Genomic DNA, 23075 nt, shown 5'->3' on the forward strand with positions numbered 1-23075 from the left:
TGATTCCAGCACTTTTCAAAATCGCGAAAATTTTCGCCAAAAACACAAAGGGGTTAGCCTTACTTTTTTTTTGGGCAAAAAACTTTTGGTCTCAGATTCGATTTAAACGACCCTTATCCGACCAATTGGACCCTCAGGAACTCAGAAATCGCAGCGAAAAGAGCGTAGGACCGACAGGAGAGAAATGGCGAGCGAAAAAGCACCTGCTGAAAAATTTCGGAAATTCAGGTTCTGGTTTTTTGGCTGTAACTTTTGATGCGTTGATCGCAGCGTATTGGGACTGCGCCCAATCGATTTCTCTCGCAAAATTACGTCCGATCAGTGCTACAATTAATTGATTCCAGCACTTTTCAAAATCGCGAAAATTTTCGCCAAAAATGGAAAGGGGTTAGCCTTACTTTTTTTTTTGGCAAAAAACTTTTGGTCTCCGATTCGATTTAAACGATCCTTATCCGACCAATTGGACCCTCAGGAACTCAGAAATCGCAGCGAAAAGAGCGTAGGACCGACAGGAGAGAAATGGCGAGCGAAAAAGCACCTGCTGAAAAATTTCGGAAATCCAGGTTCTGGTTTTTTGGCTGTAACTTTTGATGCGTTGATCGCAGCGTATTGGGACTGCGCCCAATCGATTTCTCTCGCAAAATTACGTCCGATCAGTGCTACAATTAATTGAATCCAGCACTTTTCAAAATCGCGAAAATTTTCGCCAAAAATGGAAAGGGGTTAGCCTTACTTTTTTTTTTGGCAAAAAACTTTGGGTCTCAGATTCGATTTAAACGATCCTTATCCGACCAATCGGACCCTCAGGAACTCAGAAATCGCAGCGAAAAGAGCGTAGGACCAACAGGAGAGAAATGGCGAGCGAAAAAGCGCCTGCTGAAAAATGTCGAAAATTCAGGTTCTGGTTTTTTGGCTGTAACTTCTGATGCGTTGATCGCAGCGTATTGGGACTGCGCCCAATCGATTTCCCTCGCAAAATTACGTCGGAATAGCGCCAGAAAGACTTGATTCCAGCACTTTTCAAAATCGCGAAAATTTTCGCCAAAAACACAAAGGGGTTAGCCTTACTTTTTTTTTGGGCAAAAAACTTTTGGTCTCAGATTCGATTTAAACGACCCTTATCCGACCAATTGGACCCTCAGGAACTCAGAACTCGCAGCGAAAAGAGCGTAGGACCAACAGGAGAGAAATAGCGAGCGAAAAAGCACCTGCTGAAAAATGTCGAAAATTCAGGTTCTGGTTTTTTGGCTGTAACTTTTGATGCGTTGATCGCAGCGTATTGGGACTGCGCTCAATCGATTTCCCTCGCAAAATTACGTCCGATCAGTGCTACAATTAATTGATTTCAGCACTTTTCAAAATCGCGAAAATTTTCGCCAAAAATGGAAAGGGGTTAGCCTTACTTTTTTTTTTGGCAAAAAACTTTTGGTCTCAGATTCGATTTAAACGATCCTTATCCGACCAATTGGACCCTCAGGAACTCAGAAATCGCAGCGAAAAGAGCGTAGGACCAACAGGAGAGAAATGGCGAGCGAAAAAGCACCTGCTGAAAAATGTCGAAAATTCAGGTTCTGGTTTTTTGGCTGTAACTTTTGATGCGTTGATCGCAGCGTATTGGGACTGCGCCCAATCGTTTTCACTCGCAAAATTACGTCCGATCAGTGCTACAATTGATTGATTCCAGCACTTTTCAAAATCGCGAAAATTTTCGCCAAAAATGGAAAGGGGTTAGCCTTACTTTTTTTTTTGGCAAAAAACTTTTGGTCTCAGATTCGATTTAAACGATCCTTATCCGACCAATTGGACCCTCAGGAACTCAGAAATCGCAGCGAAAAGAGCGTAGGACCAACAGGAGAGAAACGGCGAGCGAAAAAGCACCTGCTGAAAAATGTCGAAAATTCAGGTTCTGGTTTTTTGGCTGTAACTTTAGATGCGTTGATCGCAGCGTATTGAGACTGCGCCCAATCGATTTCTCTCGCAAAATTACGTCCGATCAGTGCTACAATTAATTGATTCCAGCACTTTTCAAAATCGCGAAAATTTTCGCCAAAAATGGAAAGGGGTTAGCCTTACTTTTTTTTTTGGCAAAAAACTTTGGGTCTCAGATTCGATTTAAACGATCCTTATCCGACCAATCGGACCCTCAGGAACTCAGAAATCGCAGCGAAAAGAGCGTAGGACCAACAGGAGAGAAATGGCGAGCGAAAAAGCGCCTGCTGAAAAATGTCGAAAATTCAGGTTCTGGTTTTTTGGCTGTAACTTCTGATGCGTTGATCGCAGCGTATTGGGACTGCGCCCAATCGATTTCCCTCGCAAAATTACGTCGGAATAGCGCCAGAAAGACTTGATTCCAGCACTTTTCAAAATCGCGAAAATTTTCGCCAAAAACACAAAGGGGTTAGCCTTACTTTTTTTTTGGGCAAAAAACTTTTGGTCTCAGATTCGATTTAAACGACCCTTATCCGACCAATTGGACCCTCAGGAACTCAGAACTCGCAGCGAAAAGAGCGTAGGACCAACAGGAGAGAAATAGCGAGCGAAAAAGCACCTGCTGAAAAATGTCGAAAATTCAGGTTCTGGTTTTTTGGCTGTAACTTTTGATGCGTTGATCGCAGCGTATTGGGACTGCGCTCAATCGATTTCCCTCGCAAAATTACGTCCGATCAGTGCTACAATTAATTGATTTCAGCACTTTTCAAAATCGCGAAAATTTTCGCCAAAAATGGAAAGGGGTTAGCCTTACTTTTTTTTTTGGCAAAAAACTTTTGGTCTCAGATTCGATTTAAACGATCCTTATCCGACCAATTGGACCCTCAGGAACTCAGAAATCGCAGCGAAAAGAGCGTAGGACCAACAGGAGAGAAATGGCGAGCGAAAAAGCACCTGCTGAAAAATGTCGAAAATTCAGGTTCTGGTTTTTTGGCTGTAACTTTTGATGCGTTGATCGCAGCGTATTGGGACTGCGCCCAATCGTTTTCACTCGCAAAATTACGTCCGATCAGTGCTACAATTGATTGATTCCAGCACTTTTCAAAATCGCGAAAATTTTCGCCAAAAATGGAAAGGGGTTAGCCTTACTTTTTTTTTTGGCAAAAAACTTTTGGTCTCAGATTCGATTTAAACGATCCTTATCCGACCAATTGGACCCTCAGGAACTCAGAAATCGCAGCGAAAAGAGCGTAGGACCAACAGGAGAGAAACGGCGAGCGAAAAAGCACCTGCTGAAAAATGTCGAAAATTCAGGTTCTGGTTTTTTGGCTGTAACTTTAGATGCGTTGATCGCAGCGTATTGAGACTGCGCCCAATCGATTTCTCTCGCAAAATTACGTCCGATCAGTGCTACAATTAATTGATTCCAGCACTTTTCAAAATCGCGAAAATTTTCGCCAAAAATGGAAAGGGGTTAGCCTTACTTTTTTTTTTGGCAAAAAACTTTTGGTCTCCGATTCGATTTAAACGATCCTTATCCGACCAATTGGACCCTCAGGAACTCAGAAATCGCAGCGAAAAGAGCGTAGGACCGACAGGAGAGAAATGGCGAGCGAAAAAGCACCTGCTGAAAAATGTCGGAAATTCAGGTTCTGGTTTTTTGGCTGTAACTTTTGATGCGTTGATCGCAGCGTATTGGGACTGCGCCCAATCGATTTCTCTCGCAAAATTACGTCCGATCAGTGCTACAATTAATTGATTCCAGCACTTTTCAAAATCGCGAAAATTTTCGCCAAAAATGGAAAGGGGTTAGCCTTACTTTTTTTTTTGGCAAAAAACTTTGGGTCTCAGATTCGATTTAAACGATCCTTATCCGACCAATCGGACCCTCAGGAACTCAGAAATCGCAGCGAAAAGAGCGTAGGACCAACAGGAGAGAAATGGCGAGCGAAAAAGCACCTGCTGAAAAATGTCGAAAATTCAGGTTCTGGTTTTTTGGCTGTAACTTCTGATGCGTTGATCGCAGCGTATTGGGACTGCGCCCAATCGATTTCCCTCGCAAAATTACGTCGGAATAGCGCCAGAAAGACTTGATTCCAGCACTTTTCAAAATCGCGAAAATTTTCGCCAAAAACACAAAGGGGTTAGCCTTACTTTTTTTTTGGGCAAAAAACTTTTGGTCTCAGATTCGATTTAAACGACCCTTATCCGACCAATTGGACCCTCAGGAACTCAGAACTCGCAGCGAAAAGAGCGTAGGACCAACAGGAGAGAAATGGCGAGCGAAAAAGCACCTGCTGAAAAATGTCGAAAATTCAGGTTCTGGTTTTTTGGCTGTAACTTTTGATGCGTTGATCGCAGCGTATTGGGACTGCGCCCAATCGTTTTTTCTCGCAAAATTACGTCCGATCAGTGCTACAATTGATTGATTCCAGCACTTTCCAAAATCGCGAAAATTTTCGCCAAAAATGGAAAGGGGTTAGCCTTACTTTTTTTTTTGGCAAAAAACTTTTGGTCTCAGATTCGATTTAAACGATCCTTATCCGACCAATTGGACCCTCAGGAACTCAGAAATCGCAGCGAAAAGAGCGTAGGACCAACAGGAGAGAAACGGCGAGCGAAAAAGCACCTGCTGAAAAATGTCGAAAATTCAGGTTCTGGTTTTTCGGCTGTAACTTTTGATGCGTTGATCGCAGCGTATTGGGACTGCGCCCAATCGTTTTCTCCCGCAAAATTACGTCCGATCAGTGCTACAATTAATTGATTCCAGCACTTTTCAAAATCGCGAAAATTTTCGCCAAAAATGGAAAGGGGTTAGCCTTACGTTTTTTTTTGGCAAAAAACATTTGGTCTCAGATTCGATTTAAACGATCCTTATCCGACCAATCGGACCCTCAGGAACTCAGAAATCGCAGCGAAAAGAGCGTAGGACCAACAGGAGAGAAACGGCGAGCGAAAAAGCACCTGCTGAAAAATGTCGAAAATTCAGGTACTGGTTTTTTGGCTGTAACTTTTGATGCGTTGATCGCAGCGTATTGGGACTGCGCCCAATCGATTTCTCTCGCAAAATTACGTTCGATCAGTGCTACAATTAATTGATTCCAGCACTTTTCAAAATCGCGAAAATTTTCGCCAAAAATGGAAAGGGGTTAGCCTTACTTTTTTTTTTGGCAAAAAACTTTTGGTCTCAGATTTGATTTAAACGATCCTTATCCGACCAATCGGACTCTCAGGAACTCAGAAATCGCAGCGAAAAGAGCGTAGGACCAACAGGAGAGAAATGGCGAGCGAAAAAGCACCTGCTGAAAAATGTCGAAAATTCAGGTTCTGGTTTTTTGGCTGTAACTTCTGATGCGTTGATCGCAGCGTATTGGGACTGCGCCCAATCGATTTCTCTCGCAAAATTACGTCGGAATAGCGCCAGAAAGACTTGATTCCAGCACTTTTCAAAATCGCAAAAATTTTCGCCAAAAACACAAAGGGGTTAGCCTTACTTTTTTTTTGGGCAAAAAACTTTTGGTCTCAGATTCGATTTAAACGACCCTTATCCGACCAATTGGACCCTCAGGAACTCAGAACTCGCAGCGAAAAGAGCGTAGGACCAACAGGAGAGAAATGGCGAGCGAAAAAGCACCTGCTGAAAAATGTCGAAAATTCAGGTTCTGGTTTTTTGGCTGTAACTTTTGATGCGTTGATCGCAGCGTATTGGGACTGCGCCCAATCGATTTCTCTCGCAAAATTACGTCCGATCAGTGCTACAATTAATTGATTTCAGCACTTTTCAAAATCGCGAAAATTTTCGCCAAAAATGGAAAGGGGTTAGCCTTACTTTTTTTTTTGGCAAAAAACTTTTGGTCTCAGATTCGATTTAAACGATCCTTATTCGACCAATTGGACCCTCAGGAACTCAGAAATCGCAGCGAAAAGAGCGTAGGACCAACAGGAGAGAAATGGCCAGCGAAAAAGCACCTGCTGAAAAATGTCGAAAATTCAGGTTCTGGTTTTTTGGCTGTAACTTTTGATGCGTTGATCGCAGCGTATTGGGACTGCGCCCAATCGATTTCTCTCGCAAAATTACGTCCGATCAGTGCTACAATTAGTTGATTCCAGCACTTTTCAAAATCGCGAAAATTTTCGCCAAAAATGGAAAGGGGTTAGCCTTACTTTTTTTTTTGGCAAAAAACATTTGGTCTCAGATTCGATTTAAACGATCCTTATCCGACCAATCGGACCCTCAGGAACTCAGAAATCGCAGCGAAAAGAGCGTAGGACCAACAGGAGAGAAACGGCGAGCGAAAAAGCACCTGCTGAAAAATGTCGAAAATTCAGGTACTGGTTTTTTGGCTGTAACTTTTGATGCGTTGATCGCAGCGTATTGGGACTGCGCCCAATCGATTTCTCTCGCAAAATTACGTTCGATTAGTGCTACAATTAATTGATTCCAGCACTTTTCAAAATCGCGAAAATTTTCGCCAAAAATGGAAAGGGGTTAGCCTTACTTTTTTTTTTGGCAAAAAACTTTTGGTCTCAGATTCGATTTAAACGATCCTTATCCGACCAATCGGACTCTCAGGAACTCAGAAATCGCAGCGAAAAGAGCGTAGGACCAACAGGAGAGAAATGGCGAGCGAAAAAGCACCTGCTGAAAAATGTCGAAAATTCAGGTTCTGGTTTTTTGGCTGTAACTTCTGATGCGTTGATCGCAGCGTATTGGGACTGCGCCCAATCGATTTCTCTCGCAAAATTACGTCGGAATAGCGCCAGAAAGACTTGATTCCAGCACTTTTCAAAATCGCGAAAATTTTCGCCAAAAACACAAAGGGGTTAGCCTTACTTTTTTTTTGGGCAAAAAACTTTTGGTCTCAGATTCGATTTAAACGACCCTTACCCGACCAATTGGACCCTCAGGAACTCAGAACTCGCAGCGAAAAGAGCGTAGGACCAACAGGAGAGAAATGGCGAGCGAAAAAGCACCTGCTGAAAAATGTCGAAAATTCAGGTTCTGGTTTTTTGGCTGTAACTTCTGATGCGTTGATCGCAGCGTATTGGGACTGCGCCCAATCGATTTCTCTCGCAAAATTACGTCGGAATAGCGCCAGAAAGACTTGATTCCAGCACTTTTCAAAATCGCGAAAATTTTCGCCAAAAACACAAAGGGGTTAGCCTTACTTTTTTTTTGGGCAAAAAACTTTTGGTCTCAGATTCGATTTAAACGACCCTTATCCGACCAATTGGACCCTCAGGAACTCTGAACTCGCAGCGAAAAGAGCGTAGGACCAACAGGAGAGAAATGGCGAGCGAAAAAGCACCTGCTGAAAAATGTCGAAAATTCAGGTTCTGGTTTTTTGGCTGTAACTTTTGATGCGTTGATCGCAGCGTATTGGGACTGCGCCCAATCGATTTCTCTCGCAAAATTACGTCCGATCAGTGCTACAATTAATTGATTTCAGCACTTTTCAAAATCGCGAAAATTTTCGCCAAAAATGGAAAGGGGTTAGCCTTACTTTTTTTTTTGGCAAAAAACTTTTGGTCTCAGATTCGATTTAAACGATCCTTATTCGACCAATTGGACCCTCAGGAACTCAGAAATCGCAGCGAAAAGAGCGTAGGACCAACAGGAGAGAAATGGCCAGCGAAAAAGCACCTGCTGAAAAATGTCGAAAATTCAGGTTCTGGTTTTTTGGCTGTAACTTTTGATGCGTTGATCGCAGCGTATTGGGACTGCGCCCAATCGATTTCTCTCGCAAAATTACGTCCGATCAGTGCTACAATTAGTTGATTCCAGCACTTTTCAAAATCGCGAAAATTTTTGCCAAAAATGGAAAGGGGTTAGCCTTACTTTTTTTTTTGGCAAAAAACTTTTGGTCTTAGATTTGATTTAAACGATCCTTATCCGACCAATTGGACCCTCAGGAACTCAGAAATCGCAGCGAAAAGAGCGTAGGACCAACAGGAGAGAAACGGCGAGCGAAAAAGCACCTGCTGAAAAATGTCGAAAATTCAGGTTCTGGTTTTTTGGCTGTAACTTTTGATGCGTTGATCGCAGCGTATTGGGACTGCGCCCAATCGATTTCACTCGCAAAATTACGTCGGAATAGTGCCAGAAAGAATTTATTTCAGCACATTTCAAAATCGAGAAAATTTTCGCCAAAAATGCAAAGGAAATAGGGGAAAGAAGCCCCAATGTCTGACTGGGTGAGAAATCATACGTCTCAGAATACATTTTTGTGATGCCGTTCAGACTAGTTGGACTCTCACGCATGCGTCAAAGAGATCCGGAACAGCAAACGAGTCACAGTCGAGGAAATAGAATGGTAAGAGGGTTAAAACTGATACTTGATTTATTAGATTCCAAATTACATAAAGTAGAGACAATACAATACAAATCATCCATCATACATATCTGCATATATCATATCCTGGCAGAGGTATGTCACATGTGTCCGCATATCGATTAAGCTGTGTCTTACAGGTCATATCATTACTAACTTAGAATGTAATTCACATGTCCTGCCCAAGGTTATGTATACCGCACACCTTTTTCCTAATTTAGCATATTGTTGTTCTGTGAAATTCCAAATCATAGCATTTCTAATGTTTTACTACTTTCACTCCGATTTTATTTGTCGACATGTTCCATTACGACACACTGACAATCAAGCACTTGTACCAGAATCAAGGCATATTGAATAATCAAATATAAATTGCACCTATGTAACTATCAATCTGTCGTCTTTTCTCCCGACATAAACATCATGTGTTTTGGCTTCAACTTCTGATTTGCTGGTAGCGGCGACTTTGGACTATGCGCACCCGTTTATATAGCAGAGTCATGTTGACGCTACGTAGAACCAAATCAAGTTCAGTATCTCAGCATGAATCTCTCCACGAATTCGTTGGCACCTCAAGAATTCATAAAATAGTGGTTTGACCAAGTAACATCGCATTGGTGGCTCGGAAATCTACGATTTTCGATATATACCTACTCACTTTCATTCTTATCGTTTTCCGAACCCATTATTACGTACAGCTCGCTTCTTCGTGCATGCTGATGTCCTCGACAAACGGTGTCACAGATCGTTTTTCTCTACTAATATGGTCCACATACCTATGTATAGTAGCGAGGAATGAGGACGCAGTCTCATTCTTCCATCCAATAAAATATCGGCTGCCAATAATATCGGCCGCGTATTATTTATTACACGATTTATTTTGTAAATTGGATCAAATACGTGAGAAATCACATAATAAATTACACAAGCACGAATCATTAAAATTCGTGTAGTTTATTATATGATTTGTGCTTTTTTAATTCTTTATGTGATTTCTGGCATATATTGTTGAATTTACAAAATGAATCATGCATCAAATTATACGCTCAATTCTTTCAAAACATTATTTGATTCTGCACATGACGATTTTCAGTATGGTTTTCATAAATCCATCTGTATTTCTTCTCACCGCTCGTAAGTTTTCTCGGATTTGCTGAATTCGAAATCTTCGTTCATCCAAAAGCCGGGATCCTTCGATTATAAAGTAAAACGGATTGTGCACACACACTTTGCTCTCCACACTACACAGCTATTTTGATCATCTCTTCAAATAAGTAATTTACTGCTCATCAAATCGGAGAAACCATCAGTCACACATAAACATACGTCTGTAACGACGTGATGTGTCTTGACTTATATTGACAATGTTCTTACTGTGAAAACATACAATCTTTCAGGGATTGTTTGAATTAGATTGAAAATACGTGCAGAAACAGGGCCGATCGGATCATAGGTCGTTTAGTTTTGACGATACCCTGCCGACATTGACCAAGAATTCATCGCCTTTTCTCAAGCACATAATCATACATACAACCATATAACGTTCACACGTGCATATATGCTTTCCTAGGATTTGCAAACAAGTTGAAATTGAAATTTGATTGTGCAAATGACTGATATAACCTATTGACTTCGACGCATACCACTTTGGTCCATGGTTCTTCTTATCGGACTCGATCACGTGTACACATTAAGTTTAATCTATGCAACAGTATATGTAACACTTTAATCTTTCATTGATAATCTGATCGACAAAAAGTAAAGGTTACAATTTATCGCTCAATAAGTACATACTTACTTCCATAATAGTTGACATGTGATTTTATGCAGCCTCGTAATAGATGGGTAATATATTTTATATATAATAATATATCATGTTCATAACAGCACATTTTTACGTCAAGTTTTTCTCAATATATGCTGTACGTGTATAAAATGAATTTATTTTCTAATTCACATACCAGACGATAGACTAGGGCGATAACTGTCGTAATGTTGTAAATGCGTTCAAGTTTCGAGGTTGATACGATGTGATTATTTAGCGAATGGAATGCTGAATATCTCCCGCACACCGTCGGCATAAGTACACAATTTTTGCGTCGAGAAAATTGTTTTAGGAGAAGAACACGTATGATATACATAAACGCACAAGAACATATAGAATACACATGTGGCCTTCCCCCGCATGCAGCAATATCGAAGAATAATCTCTACTAATCTGGGGCATTCGGTGCCCGTTCCAAGAAAGAGCCTGAACACCTTGTCGCAGTGAACGTGAGAAGTTGAATCGCATTAAAATTGTTTTCATTCCACAGATAAATAATCACATGTGCGGTACGTAAACGCGGTGGAATTTCAACCGTCATCCCACGGCATCGTCGCAATTTATAGGTATACGTGTACGTACACAAAATTATTATGATTCTCCGACTGTTAAAAACACGTAATACGCGTGGGATGCGACGTGAATGGCAAACAAATTAAACACATCAGTGACCCCCGATTCGCGATATTACATGTCGGTCATTATCTCCCTCCAATTATCACGCCCGATACGCCGCGCAATTTTGCCCGAGCTTTATGTAAACCAAAAACACGTTATCAATCGACGACAAAATTAACGTAAACAACATTAAAACGTAGAATCGATGTTTCGGATAAACACAGATTCCTTCTGCACTCCAAATTCTGGGTAGAATTAAATCCCTGAATCTAATTCTCGACCTCGCGCGTGCCTCGGCTTCGCCGAGTTTTTCCCGTCACGCGATGGGTACGGGGGAAAACCAGGGTTTCGCTTTCCCAGAGTTCGACACGTCCTCGATAAGGTGCGGAGGATAAATGCAGGCGAGATCCGTGGCGCCCCGTCAGTTTCCACCGCAATGGACCGAGCAGCGTCGACGAGCGGCGCGATGCGGTTCTCGTCTAGGAGAAAAACCCGCCCGTCGGGTGTCGTCCTGCTATGCGTTTTCCTCTGCGTTTTTCACCTCGCCGACGCCGACGCGGAAATTTACGACTGCAAAACCAAGGTGCGAAACGAGTGGATCAAGTACTGCATATCCGGCTACGAAGTCAGGGCGAAGCGGCAGGTACCGGAAGTCCCGGCTGATCCGCAGTTCCGTTTTGTATCCCCGGTGAGTGCGGCTTGAATTTTCTCTTCCGTTTGTCAATTAATCCTTCCTTATTCACGAAGAAAACAATCGGCAGGTGTCGGGGGACGATCTGGGCTTTGGATTGAGCGACGAGGACATGAATCAGCTCTTCGAGGACTTGGCGGCTCGCAGTCCTCGGGCCGCCAAGAACAAGCAACAGTTCGTGAAGATGATGAACGGACTGGCGGCAAGGTGCTGCAGCGACAATCTACGGAGGGATTGCATCGCTTCCGACAATATGATAAATTGCCCCTGAATCGTCGGCAGGGCGGTAATACGATATGCGGGAAACACGTGTCGCCTGGCCGATGCTCTTCCATTTCGCGCTCTCGTCTCACGCATAGAAAAATACAAAACAGCGTGATATGAGTGGGCGATTTAACACCTTTTCTTTGTGAACATCGCACGGCGTATGTTTGAAAATGGAACGATTGTTGTTCTCTCACGCGTTTGTTCAACGACACCGCGGATCGATTACTCGATTATATTACCTATTGTACGACGTACACGTTATACACCTACAACTTGCATATTTACACCTGTATCTATGTGTGCTTACTATTATATTCACTGCATACGCGTATGTAATAATTACTTGCCTTGCATCGAATTTACACACGTTTTCAGACACTATACATATATAATGTATTTACCCATCCGTTAGAGCTCGGTGGGCCAAGTGGAAACACCTGAAGGTGAAAGTCATCCACCCTGTATATATCTCAAGTGCGATGAATGTACCATTGAAGGCAAAGAAATCACTTCACAACGACATTCTATAAATAATCAAGTTTCTGTGGATCCGTTTATTTTAAAAATGTGTTAAAAGTGATATAGGCTTGAGCTAAAAGTTGCGCACGATAAATTCGCAGAATTCTTGGACGTTTGTCGACGGCGATATCATGACCAACTATCCTTGCCGTAATTTTTCTTCAGTGTTGAACGAAACTCGAAAACTGGCAAGTGCCGTTTGTAATCGTGTATAACCGAAATATATTGGCATGTTGATTTAGCTCCAGCGTTTTGATCAAATTTATCTCAATATTCTCGATCGCAAAAGCGAAATGTTTTTGCAGTCAAGAAAAACATGAAGCGTAAAAATTCGAACTCAATCGTGTCATCGGTAATCCTTTGAGCCTGAAATCCACAATTATTATCGAATGGGAATTAAATGAATCGTCGATTAAGCGAAAGATTGGTTTTATTTTTAAAAAATTACATCACAATAGATTTCCCAAGTGGTTTGTCAAATTCTCAAGTAAACACACCATACACACACACACAATGTAATTTATCGGAGAATCGTGATTTACATTAACATGAATTATTCTCCATCTTATACATCAATAAAATATTAATCTTACACAACCGACGTATGCGTTATAGGTGTGTATAAGAACACGGTATATCATACGGAATATTTCAATAGTCCTTAGTCGTGTGATGTTTAATCACAGTACAAATAATGTATTACGCTACAGCCTAGCCTAGGTAAAATAATTTAATGAGATCATTGGTTGAGTAGAGTATCGAAGCGGGTATAGCATTGCAAAAATACCATCCGCGCAGCTTACACACCGCGAATGATGGAACATGTTCATCGTACATTCGAGACGATTATCCGCACCTTCGGTTAGTGCGAAAGACTCGCTTCGAGCAATTGCTGCGAGATACGGGGGTGTAATTGCACGTTACATTGTTAAAAAATTACATGGTTACGTATATAATATATAGATTAGGGTGTGTCATTTTAGGGCGATATTTTTTTTTTTTTTTTTTCTCACTATTATTGGTTCTCCCAAGTCTGATTAAATCGTACGGTATTTTCCCTATAGGGTTTTATAGGAAATCGAATTCTCTACAAACAACGTCTCTTGACTTTTCGGTCAAAATCAACGGCTTACGAGTAATTGATGTGCAAGCCTAATTACCTCTAAATATTTGTTGACAGCGCTCCCCTTGCGCGAGGATTTGTTTTCAGATGCGAACTAAAGACTTTTCGGGTGTCGAACAAAAAAAAAAAAAAATTTCGCCCTAATGTAATTCTAATGACACACCCTAATACAGATATGTATGTTCAAATGTTCGTATGCGTATGCCATGAGTATCCTTCGGCTTAAGGGTCACTCCCGTTTTCAACGATCCTTTGTCCCTGATCACCCCGCAGTCCGCAACCCTCTACTATCGACGGGTCATCGCGATTGGCGAAGCTGATCCCTCTTCTCTGGGCCCAGAACGGGGCCGTCGATCCGTCCGAGGCTGAGCTCGGACTTGAACGGGAAAATAACGATCGAGTCGATCGGTTCCGGCGACGTTGTGCCGACCTGGAAGGCTGGCACCAATGGAATCACCGTTTCTCTGGATACCTGCGGGGAAAAATCCAATTTTTGACTAATTGCAAACACCGATTTAAGCGGCGACACGCAAAGCGAAGAGGCGTGCGAATGTGGTGAAATTATACAGGTAATTGACGTGAGTGATGAAAATCCGTGCATCGTTACGAAAATTTTTCACTACGGAGAGGATAATAATTTATAATGGAAATCATGATCGGAAATGGCGTCAGAACTTTTAACATTGAAAAATCGAGGGAATAACTGAACAAGTTAATTGATTTAACATTTTTAACACAGTATTAACTCGCATTTTACGGCCAGTACGCAGCGTCAACAGAGCCGCAAGCATCTCTTATGTAAGTATGGTATTATTGTCTTTGTAAGTTTGCATGTTCCGGTAACGCAAAAAAGGAATCCATATATGTGTAAAAAATACCGTTACTAAATTTAGCAGTGCAACGTGCCAGTTAAATATTTTACGAAACAGTAGGTCTGATTGCAAAAGAAATCGATCAGAATATTTCAAAGCTTTATTTTACGATAGCTCAGAATTTACATAGCTATCAAAATTCTTTGGAAGAATGCCAACGTCAAATATGCATAAGATCACAATAAACAATGCACACGGTAATAAATAGATAATACGTATTCGATGACCAATTGGCCTTAACTAAAGTTTATTTGTATATAGTGTAAAACCCTCGGTTCCAAGCCCCACTGATATCGCAATGACGTGCATAACACAAGCTACCGAATTATAATAAACTACGTTAGGTGCTCACGAACTATAATATACTATATACTATACAAGTGACTGAATAAAACGGTGCGAGATGTACGCGACGATACATCTGTTACGGACAGTTAGTGAATTTTCCAACGGGCATTTCTTTCTACGTACACGTGAAAATGAACTAAAATAAACTACAGCCCTGGTGAAAATGTTTCCCCTGAATCTTGGAAAAGAATTTTCAAATGTTTTACAAACTTTCCTCAAGAAACGGTGACAATGTTTTGTACACAAACTTTCCGGTGTTATTGAGAAACTGTCACATATCTGGTTCAGATTGATGTTGAGAAAACATTTCCACTCGATAGGGGGGATGTGCGGTCTAGGGATCGATGAACGAGAAATTAAAAACACCTTTCGCCACCGCGTGCGAATTCGTTGTTTCCGGCGTTTCGGCCCGTGGCAAGAACAGGCCTTTGCATGTTTCTGCCGTGCGTTTTTTCGCCGTTTCCGTCTCGGTAGACGAGCGGCATTAGAGGCGAGCTGATCTTTCGCGATCGGCATCTCCTTAACCGTAGAGTACGGTAGATTGACTATTTTATAGGGTGTCTGAGGTAGCTGCGATCTGCGAAAAACGTATTTTTACCACCGTAACAAGGGGCCGTTAAATCGATCGGAAAACGTGATTTCACCTCTCTGTGAGAAACCGTCGCGCAACGCACACTAAAAACCATGCAACTCGTCGCCGCGACGAAGAGATCTGAGAAAAACGTACCCAATGGAATTTCCCTGGGAGGCTGGATCCTCTCCTCTCATCGTCGTCTGAGGAAGGGGTTTGCAGTAACGCTGCAGGTGTTCCAGGCTGCAGTACCGGTGGCAGCACTCCTGCACCAGACCCAATCTTCGGGGCCCGGTGCTGGGGACGGGCCGTCTGTCCTCTTCGTCGTTGTCCTCCCCCGAGTAGGAGAAGGGTTCGTTGAATCCGCTATCCTTGCAGACGAGGTACAGCGCGTCGCTGAGGCTCCTGGAGCAGAGTCTGAACGTCATGTGGGAGGGCCTGGCCTCGCTCTCGTTGACCAGCAGCAGCTGAAGAAGGACCGTAAGCGCCAGAAGCACCACGGACATCGACGCGATGCCCGTTGCTCGAGGACTTCTCGTCCTTTCGCCCGGCATCGTTGTTGTCGGAGCCTTTGGGCTCGATAAGTCCTTTTATACCTGTACCGGGCGGTCTCGAGTGGGGGGTGGGGGGCGAAACCGAGGAGGAAAGGAACCCCGCGTTTATTACCACACCTTCCGCAACCGAGTCTGAGCACCGCGGCAGACAACGCGAATCGACGAAGCGATCGAGCCGACGAAACCCCCGGCACCCAGTGCGTATCACTCCGGACTCCGGACTCCGCGACGGCGTTACGAAGACCTTATTTTACTGTGGTCACCGAACGGTCACTCCCGGCGTCGTGGTGGGGAAATCTGTTGCTGTTGGAAGACGAAGAGCGGGTGCAGACCGGCGTATTACGTACGACGTTCTACAACTATCGAGAACGCAATTTACGATAAACGTACACGCGATTATTGGTACGCGTTATATGAACGTTTTGTTACACACGTCCAGCGCAGCTTTGTTCCGCGATATATTTCGCGAGGCGTGACGGGGGGAAAGAAGAACAAGGAAGACGAACCGACGCCCGGTTCACTTGCCCCTCGGTCTTCTTCTCTTCTTCTTAATCCCGCGGTTCCCGTTCCCCGAGGAAGAGACAAGCACCCTAAAGTTGGTACGCGCCAACCCCTCGCGATCCGAGCAAAGTGCCGGACCGATAGAATCGATATTTCGTTAACGACACGCACCCCGGTCGCAGACCAACCGACGATTAGTCCACTCGTCACGGACTATCAGCTCCGCGCAAACTGCGGCAAGTGCGTACATACACATTGCGTCGTACGTACATCTATTATTGTCCCAAGTCGGTGCTTCTCCAGCCCCCTACCAACCACCTCGACACGTACCTCTTCAAACTTTGAATATTATTGACGGATACACGCGGACGGAAAGCGGACACCACCGCTTCCTCCTCCTCCTTCGTGGCACAATGCAGATTACAGAGTGACAGGAGGCTTGTTGATGGTGCCGCGGCCGTCGTTGCCACTGGCAGGTACGGGTCTCCTAGCTCGCGGCCTCTGTGCTCCTGGACTCTACGGTGTAGACTTTGCCGCCGCTGAGTCGAGATAAGCGAGCGACTAGTTTTCCTCCCCCGACGCCCCCCGAGGTCGCCAAGTTCCCGTCGTCAATGACATCCGGCATCCCGGTTAAGACGGGGGCCGAGGGAGAGTTCTCGCGGTTCACCTGCGGAGCACGACGCTAGTCGTCAGGAAGCCCCGCAAGAAAATCGTCGAGGCGTTCGACCGCAGCGCGATTATGCCGGCGTCGAGAAGAAGGGGGAGCGGAGGCGCCGCTGCTGTTGACCCTTGCGTCTAGCATCCGACATCTCCTGCTCTAAATATAGAAATACCGATGCACGCGTTTGTATATCATTGTACCCGATATCGCGGGTGTACGGAGTAAATATACGATGTGTTACGGCAACGAGACCACAACGACGAAAACGACAACGACGATCGAGACGGAGACCGAAGATCGCTGATACTTGCGGCGGGTCGTTGTTTCGCCGGGAGCTATCCCTCCTCCCCCTTCTTACATCTCCAGAGATGGACGCGACACGCTCGATTTCCTCTTCGTCTCTCCGTCGCGACGAAGGTCTAGGAAGGTCGTCGTCGTCTTTTCATTCCTCTCAAACTTTTCACCCTACAAATGCAGGGTTCCGGCGACCCAATGGGGACGGAACCCCGTATCGGACGTTCGATGAAACAGTGTCACGTAACTTGCAGGGATGCAGAAATGATGATCGAGGAGAAACTGTAACGAGGAAAACACTTTGCGCCACGGCGATCAGCAGCGGGACGCGTGTACAAACAACAGCGACGCGACGCAACGTAACGTAACGTAACGTGACGTAAGATATGCCCTGTGCCGAGTCCGGGTCGGCGATGATAGCTGGAGAGGAAGGGGAGACGAGGTTTCCCTCTGCTCTGTAACGAAAACACGTAAACACGACAACAGAATTAATTACCAAACAGCATTTTTTCAGATCCGCGGCCGGCTGTCCTTCGAGCGTCAACACGAGTCTTATCTAATCGGGCTTTCGCCGAGAGTATAACAGCCGCGTCCATATATCCACCACGCGTCCCTTCGGTAAGTGTATCGCACGTACATGTGGATGTACATACGTGCGCAACATTTACTCAAATTGAGACGATGTCCGATCATCGTCCGCCAACGCGATGCCCGCATTATTCACCGCGATATGACACACGAAGGCCCACGGATAGCTATTATAACCGGAATATATTGTTATCCGGCCGCATCCGTTCGTCAATAGATTCGATTAAATGCTCGTAATAGGCCGCGGGTGATGTATCGTCGTCACACTTCACCTATAATGAAGACTGAAACGCGAGAGGCGGTGGACGTCCGACGATAAACGCGTCTTTCTCTCACGTACAATATTTACGAATAACTGACACAGGTCTTCGCGCGTTTACAGAGGCCGGCGCGGAAGTGAGGTGAAAACATCCTAATCTTACGATAAACGTCCGGTCAATCTTCAAACCAACAACCGACAGAACACGCTGCATAATATTGCGAGCTTTGTATGAAGTTGATCTTAAAGTAGCGAAGTCGGGAGAAAGAAAGGACGGAAAGTCTGAGGTCGTCAATTTGCGCCGTTTTCCCCGTGGATCCATGATTACGACGATGAGTAACTGCGCATGCATCACATCACGGATATACTAAAATCCTTAGAAATTTATCTGGAGCACGAGCTATAAACGATACGCAGCATGTAGACATTTGTATGTGTGTGTGTGTGTGTGTGTTTATGCGGTGCACGAATGATGTACAAACTTGCGCTCACACTGATGCTGACGTATTATTTGGCACGACGGCGACGCGTCAAGGTACATACCTATAATGTATTTTACTGTGGTCAAACAATCAATCGTCGTTGGATAGCAACCCGCGGACTATGCCCATTTCGTCTTGTCCTGGTTCTCGCTTGTACACAGTCAGCGATAACCTCGCGGGGGGCCCGACGTAAGGCAAGAAGAGTAGAAGAAGAAGAAGAGGAGATCCTTGTCCCTCCAACGCGGCGCTGTAGGGAGGACAAGGAGTTCAAATTGATGTAGAACGGAATCGTGAGATGGCATAGGTGCAGGCTGTAAGATTCCGATCACACTGTGCTGTCCGTCTAATAATAGATGAATTACAGTGGAAAACATTATCTCGGATTACAGAAGCAAGTTCAAAGGAGCATCTGATACAAGACTTATTTTGTGTTTATTACAGATCTGTGTTATGCTTATGTGGTATATAATACGTATATGTATAGAACGCATGCAGGGACCAGAAATGTTTATCAATTTCCTCGTAGTTGTTAAAGTTCATTGCATTGTTATTTAAAACTTTCAACAAAGTGACATTGATCGTTGACAATATTGCTCGTGGAAAATGACAGAAACAATTGTTCGGACCCCCAGGGTTCAGAGAACTTGCTTGAATCACGAGAGACGAGAATAAATCTCGATTGGTCGGTTGGTTTAAACTCCTTATCGTGTATTCTTGCTCTAAACTTGATTTTTTATCCCTACCACAGAGTGCGAACACACTACCAGCTATAGAGGAAAATCACGGACGAATTCTCTCAAGTCAGATTCTTCATTCGCACGAACGGGTGTAAGGAGATCGTAGATGATGCGTCGCGAAAAAGTCGGGCGTTTATATCGAAGAGAATAACATGCGTAAACACATTAAAAGTATAATTATATTCAACAGATATGTTCCAAAGTTCGTCATGACGTTTGTTTTTTCGATTATTCAACATTTCATACTTCCAACCGCGAACGAGTTGATTCATTTGATAAATTTTCATAGAAATCCACTTGCTGGCTTCGCCTGTAAAATCCCAGAAGTCTCTTCAAATTCATGAAAATATTATCCACGGTGGTTTAACACCCGCTAAGAACGTTCGGAGCGAATCAGTTTCAAGTTGGTATTTCGATCGATTAATGAGACCCGATGCTCGCTGCTGGTAGTCTCACTGTTACCGTATACGAGGCGTAAATTAAACCGCACGCAACGTTGGTCTCCTTGCGCGTCCATGTCGTGTACATCGAACGATGTCAATACTGATCCTTGACCACCTGTGAGAGAACCTCAGCGATTTCTCGGCAAAAATACAATATGCTTCACAAGAGTAGCATTAAATTATGAAAGTTTCATTTCACATCGATATGAAAAAAGATTACGAAGTAAAGGCTTTCCAACTCGGACGGGGTTTTAGGGTGTTTCTACATTTAGATAACATGCCTTGTAATTCTAAGACAACTGCCATTTTCTGCGAAGCAGAATATGCACTCGGTATTACGACGACTCTAGAAATCAGCTAATTGCCAAACTCCAGGTAGGATTTGCGGCAACGATTTGACTGGGTGTACTACAATGTGTAACGGAGCATGCTCACGTATATGTTTACCTCTTGCTTGACCGTCCCCGAACTTACAGTAATAATTAATAACAGCGTAGTTGCAGATTATATACCAAGGCGGGGAGAGGAGGTTTCGCTTTAGCGAACCTATTTATATCTACCTGACAGTAGGTATACGGTGCGTCGTAAGCACCGGGGCTGTTCAGCGTTATCTCGGTCAATAGCTCCGATCGTGAGGAATAATAAAACGCCCTGCCCGGCTTCGTTGTACGCCGGAACAATATACTACCGGAGAGAGGCCTTGTCGTCGAGCAGTTTCACCCGAATAGTCCAACTCCTCGGACCGTCTCTCGCACCTCCAGAGATGACGCCCCCGATCACCTGGAGCCTTGGACTATCCGGGATACGCGACGTAGCCAGCAAAGCCATCCGCGTCGTCCTCCTCGGGCAGCCCGGCGTCGGAAAGACGGGTGAGAGTCGTCGTTGCAACAGACGTTTCATCTCTTCCACTTTAGCACCGCTGCGCTGTTACGTTGCTCTATTAATAACCGCATATCGGCGTACAGTAATAACCGAACCGCGACGCGCCACTTTTCGTGAATAAAAAAAATCATAAATAATGCGACGAGCGAATAATGAAACATCTGGTTTCGTAGGGAACGATCGGACAAAAAATAAGCGAGTCAAGTGTCAAGGTCTAGTCTACTTTTAAACGCGCGGGCTACTCGGGCGTCGTTACGTCACACGGCGCTGCCCAATGAGGAAAGAGAGTTTATTAACCGTAAGATTAAAAAGGCTGTAGCCTTAGGCCCTCGAAATTTACGGCCTTCCAATTGTCAAAATCAAATTTATCAAAATAGTACCCAGATTTTCAAATTTTCGGGTAGATTCGCGCACGAAATTTCGATACCAAAGTTCGAGAACTTTGTACACATGTGGAAAAAAATTCCATTCTATTCTATACGAACTTAGTCACCTTTGATGTTGAGTCACCACTTTTTAAATTTAACCTATTAGACCATCTTGCAGGACTGAGATTCGGCCTTTTTTCTGGTTTAGCCTTAGGTATCGTGCCCCCTTAATCCCTTAAGGCCTGAGTGTGTAGCAGCGGTTCTCATTACCGCTATCAAGATTGGCTAATTTTTCAGCGCTGGCGGTAAGATTCGCAACGCGCCGATTCATCGGAGAGTACGACTGCACTACGGAGAGGATCTACAAGTTTACAGACGCGGCAACTGGCTCGTGGGAAATTGCCGATCCCTCGGGATATCCGCCAGCACCTACAGAGCCAAAACTGCGATGGGCAGACGCGATACTAATCGTCTACTCCATCAGCGACCGCGTCAGTTTCGACGAGACTTCGCGGCTGAGGTGCCTTCTTCCTACTATGCTTCAACCCGTCACTTCGACACATCCTGATTAACAAGTTCCTACTTCCTTGTTCCTTTTCTGCCATTATACATTCACCTTTGTTTTCATATTAAATTCGATCATGAATTGACCCGATCACCGCGTTACCATCCTCCAGATTTTTGGTGACCCATGCGAGACGGGGACGGAAGGTGCCACCGGTGGTCTTGCTGATCGGGAACAAGTCGGACCTGGCCGCTTCTCCGGGTGAGAGGATGGTGTCCGCCTGGGAGGGTCGTCGTCGCGCCGACGACATCGAGGCCCATGGTTTCTACGAGATATCGACGAGAGAGTCCGTCGACCAGGTTCTGGAAGCCTTCTAAGGTACCAAAGACCGTGCTCCGTCCTCTGCATTATTTTTTTTCTTCAACTCTCCAGGTCACTGTCATGTTCTCCGACGTCTCGAGGCTCGTCGCGGAGGCCGCAGCCGGCGGTTCTGTCCAGGGAAATCCTTTCCGGGTAAGAGCTTCCACCGACGGGTCCATCAACGCCCTAAGAAGACCTCCGGTACCGCCGCCAGGGCGAAGGCTTAGCATCTCTGCACGCGGTGCACCCCCTTAGCATCTTTCACAGATACTCCAGAATCGCGAATTTTTATCTATTTTTTTTTTTTAACGTATACGATGTATTATTGTTTTGCAAGACATGTTACACGTGAGAGATGCACACTCTGATATACGTCTGCGATGTGTACGCAAAGTTGTGAGTATGTATAGATATGTAAAAGACGCCATGTATGTATGTATATGTATGTATCGTAAATAAAACGTATATGGATGGGTTTTAAAATTGAATCTCTTGATTAAAAAAATTCTTTCAAGCCTCGACATAAGGTCTACGTATAGTATGTATATTATCCCTATCAGGCTCGTGCAACTGTGAATAACCGCGTGGGAATTTATCGGATCGTACGGTTGCATGCAAAGTGTACTGCAAATATAGTGACATTCGTGCAACGAACGGCTGATCCGTAACGTGACTTGTATGAAGTATGAAAAAATTTCGCATGTTCGACGGATCGTCTCAATTTCTTATCGTTTTCACGAAGTGATGTTTCATCAGACATATTTTAACGGGCTTGTTAAAAAATGGGCGAACCGATTACAACTGCGAATAAGAAATCCAATGAATCCCACTGCGAACATACAATTCATAACGATTGATCGGTGAAGTGACTAGAAGTGATGTGGTAACGATCCCAAATCGTCGAGTCTCCTTGCAAGATATTTTCACCACGCTGATGAATGAACGAACCAGGTCTGATTGCATGAATGAGTTTATTTTCGGATCTTGGATCAGTGAGAGCCGACAATTACATCCGTCCCGTCGTTGTACTGCGATTAAGTGCGGGGTGATAGAAGACCCGAGTATTAAGGGATGCCGACGAAATGTAATTCCGTCCAGAACCTATTCGCTCGCAGGGTGACGATTCTCATCCCCTGGGTCAGCCGGGAGGACACTCCGCGACGATTTACAGCCTCAATCGAGGCCGCAATTCGAACCGCGGTTTGTTTGCTGTTTGCCTTTCTCCCACGGCTCCGGGATACCGTGCCAATTTGAGTGGCACCCTCTCCGCAACCCCCGACGCTCATGCAACTTTCCACCCCACTGATCTCGCATCCGGCATCGGGGTATAAGAACTAGAGCAAAGC

The 23075-nt window shown here is 44.3% G+C and overlaps 3 protein-coding genes across 4 annotated transcripts; 2 read left to right on the forward strand and 1 right to left on the reverse strand.

Moving 5' to 3' along the window:
• Positions 1-11121: 11121 nt before the first annotated feature.
• LOC124184187 lies at positions 11122-12959 on the forward strand. Its single transcript, XM_046573599.1, has 2 exons — positions 11122-11392; positions 11466-12959. Exons 1-2 carry the CDS (start codon positions 11141-11143, stop codon positions 11664-11666), a joined length of 453 nt encoding a protein of 150 aa, XP_046429555.1. The 5' UTR covers positions 11122-11140; the 3' UTR covers positions 11667-12959.
• A 377-nt stretch (positions 12960-13336) lies between these two features.
• LOC124184184 (insulin-like growth factor I) lies at positions 13337-17783 on the reverse strand. Its single transcript, XM_046573595.1, has 3 exons — positions 15252-17783; positions 14891-15101; positions 13337-13776 (listed from the first exon to the last, which is right to left on the reverse strand). The coding sequence occupies exons 1-3, from the start codon at positions 15647-15649 to the stop codon at positions 13603-13605; spliced, it is 783 nt and encodes a 260-aa protein (XP_046429551.1). The 5' UTR covers positions 15650-17783; the 3' UTR covers positions 13337-13602.
• A 237-nt stretch (positions 17784-18020) lies between these two features.
• LOC124184185 (ras-related and estrogen-regulated growth inhibitor-like protein) lies at positions 18021-22510 on the forward strand. 2 transcript variants are annotated; one of them, XM_046573597.1, is made up of 4 exons: positions 18021-18487; positions 21162-21384; positions 21542-21728; positions 21802-22510. In XM_046573597.1, the coding sequence occupies exons 1-4, from the start codon at positions 18385-18387 to the stop codon at positions 21982-21984; spliced, it is 696 nt and encodes a 231-aa protein (XP_046429553.1). In that variant the 5' UTR covers positions 18021-18384; the 3' UTR covers positions 21985-22510. The 2 variants fall into 2 exon arrangements, with proteins under 2 accessions (XP_046429553.1, XP_046429552.1); XM_046573596.1 differs by lacking the exon at positions 18021-18487 and adding an exon at positions 19943-20483.
• The last annotated feature ends 565 nt before the right edge of the window (positions 22511-23075 follow it).

This window comes from Neodiprion fabricii, chromosome 6 (genome assembly GCF_021155785.1).
Source record: "Neodiprion fabricii isolate iyNeoFabr1 chromosome 6, iyNeoFabr1.1, whole genome shotgun sequence".
Lineage (NCBI taxonomy): Eukaryota > Metazoa > Arthropoda > Insecta > Hymenoptera > Diprionidae > Neodiprion > Neodiprion fabricii.

Bases quoted from the DNA above. Each gene is read 5' to 3' on its own strand.
- LOC124184187 (XM_046573599.1), top strand. From the start codon at position 11,141: ATGGACCGAGCAGCGTCGACGAGCGGCGCGATGCGGTTCTCGTCTAGG. The intron at 11,393-11,465 runs GTGAGTGCGGCT...AACAATCGGCAG, and splicing joins AGTTCCGTTTTGTATCCCCG to GTGTCGGGGGACGATCTGGG.
- LOC124184184 (XM_046573595.1), bottom strand. From the start codon at position 15,649: ATGCCGGGCGAAAGGACGAGAAGTCCTCGAGCAACGGGCATCGCGTCG. The intron at 15,102-15,251 runs GTACGTTTTTCT...CGTTTTTCGCAG, and splicing joins TCCCAGGGAAATTCCATTGG to ATCGCAGCTACCTCAGACAC. The intron at 13,777-14,890 runs GTGTTTTTAATT...TTTTCCCCGCAG, and splicing joins TTCGCACGCGGTGGCGAAAG to GTATCCAGAGAAACGGTGAT.
- LOC124184185 (XM_046573596.1), top strand. From the start codon at position 20,378: ATGACGCCCCCGATCACCTGGAGCCTTGGACTATCCGGGATACGCGAC. The intron at 21,385-21,541 runs GTGCCTTCTTCC...ACCATCCTCCAG, and splicing joins GACGAGACTTCGCGGCTGAG to ATTTTTGGTGACCCATGCGA. The intron at 21,729-21,801 runs GTTCTGGAAGCC...TCAACTCTCCAG, and splicing joins CGAGAGAGTCCGTCGACCAG to GTCACTGTCATGTTCTCCGA.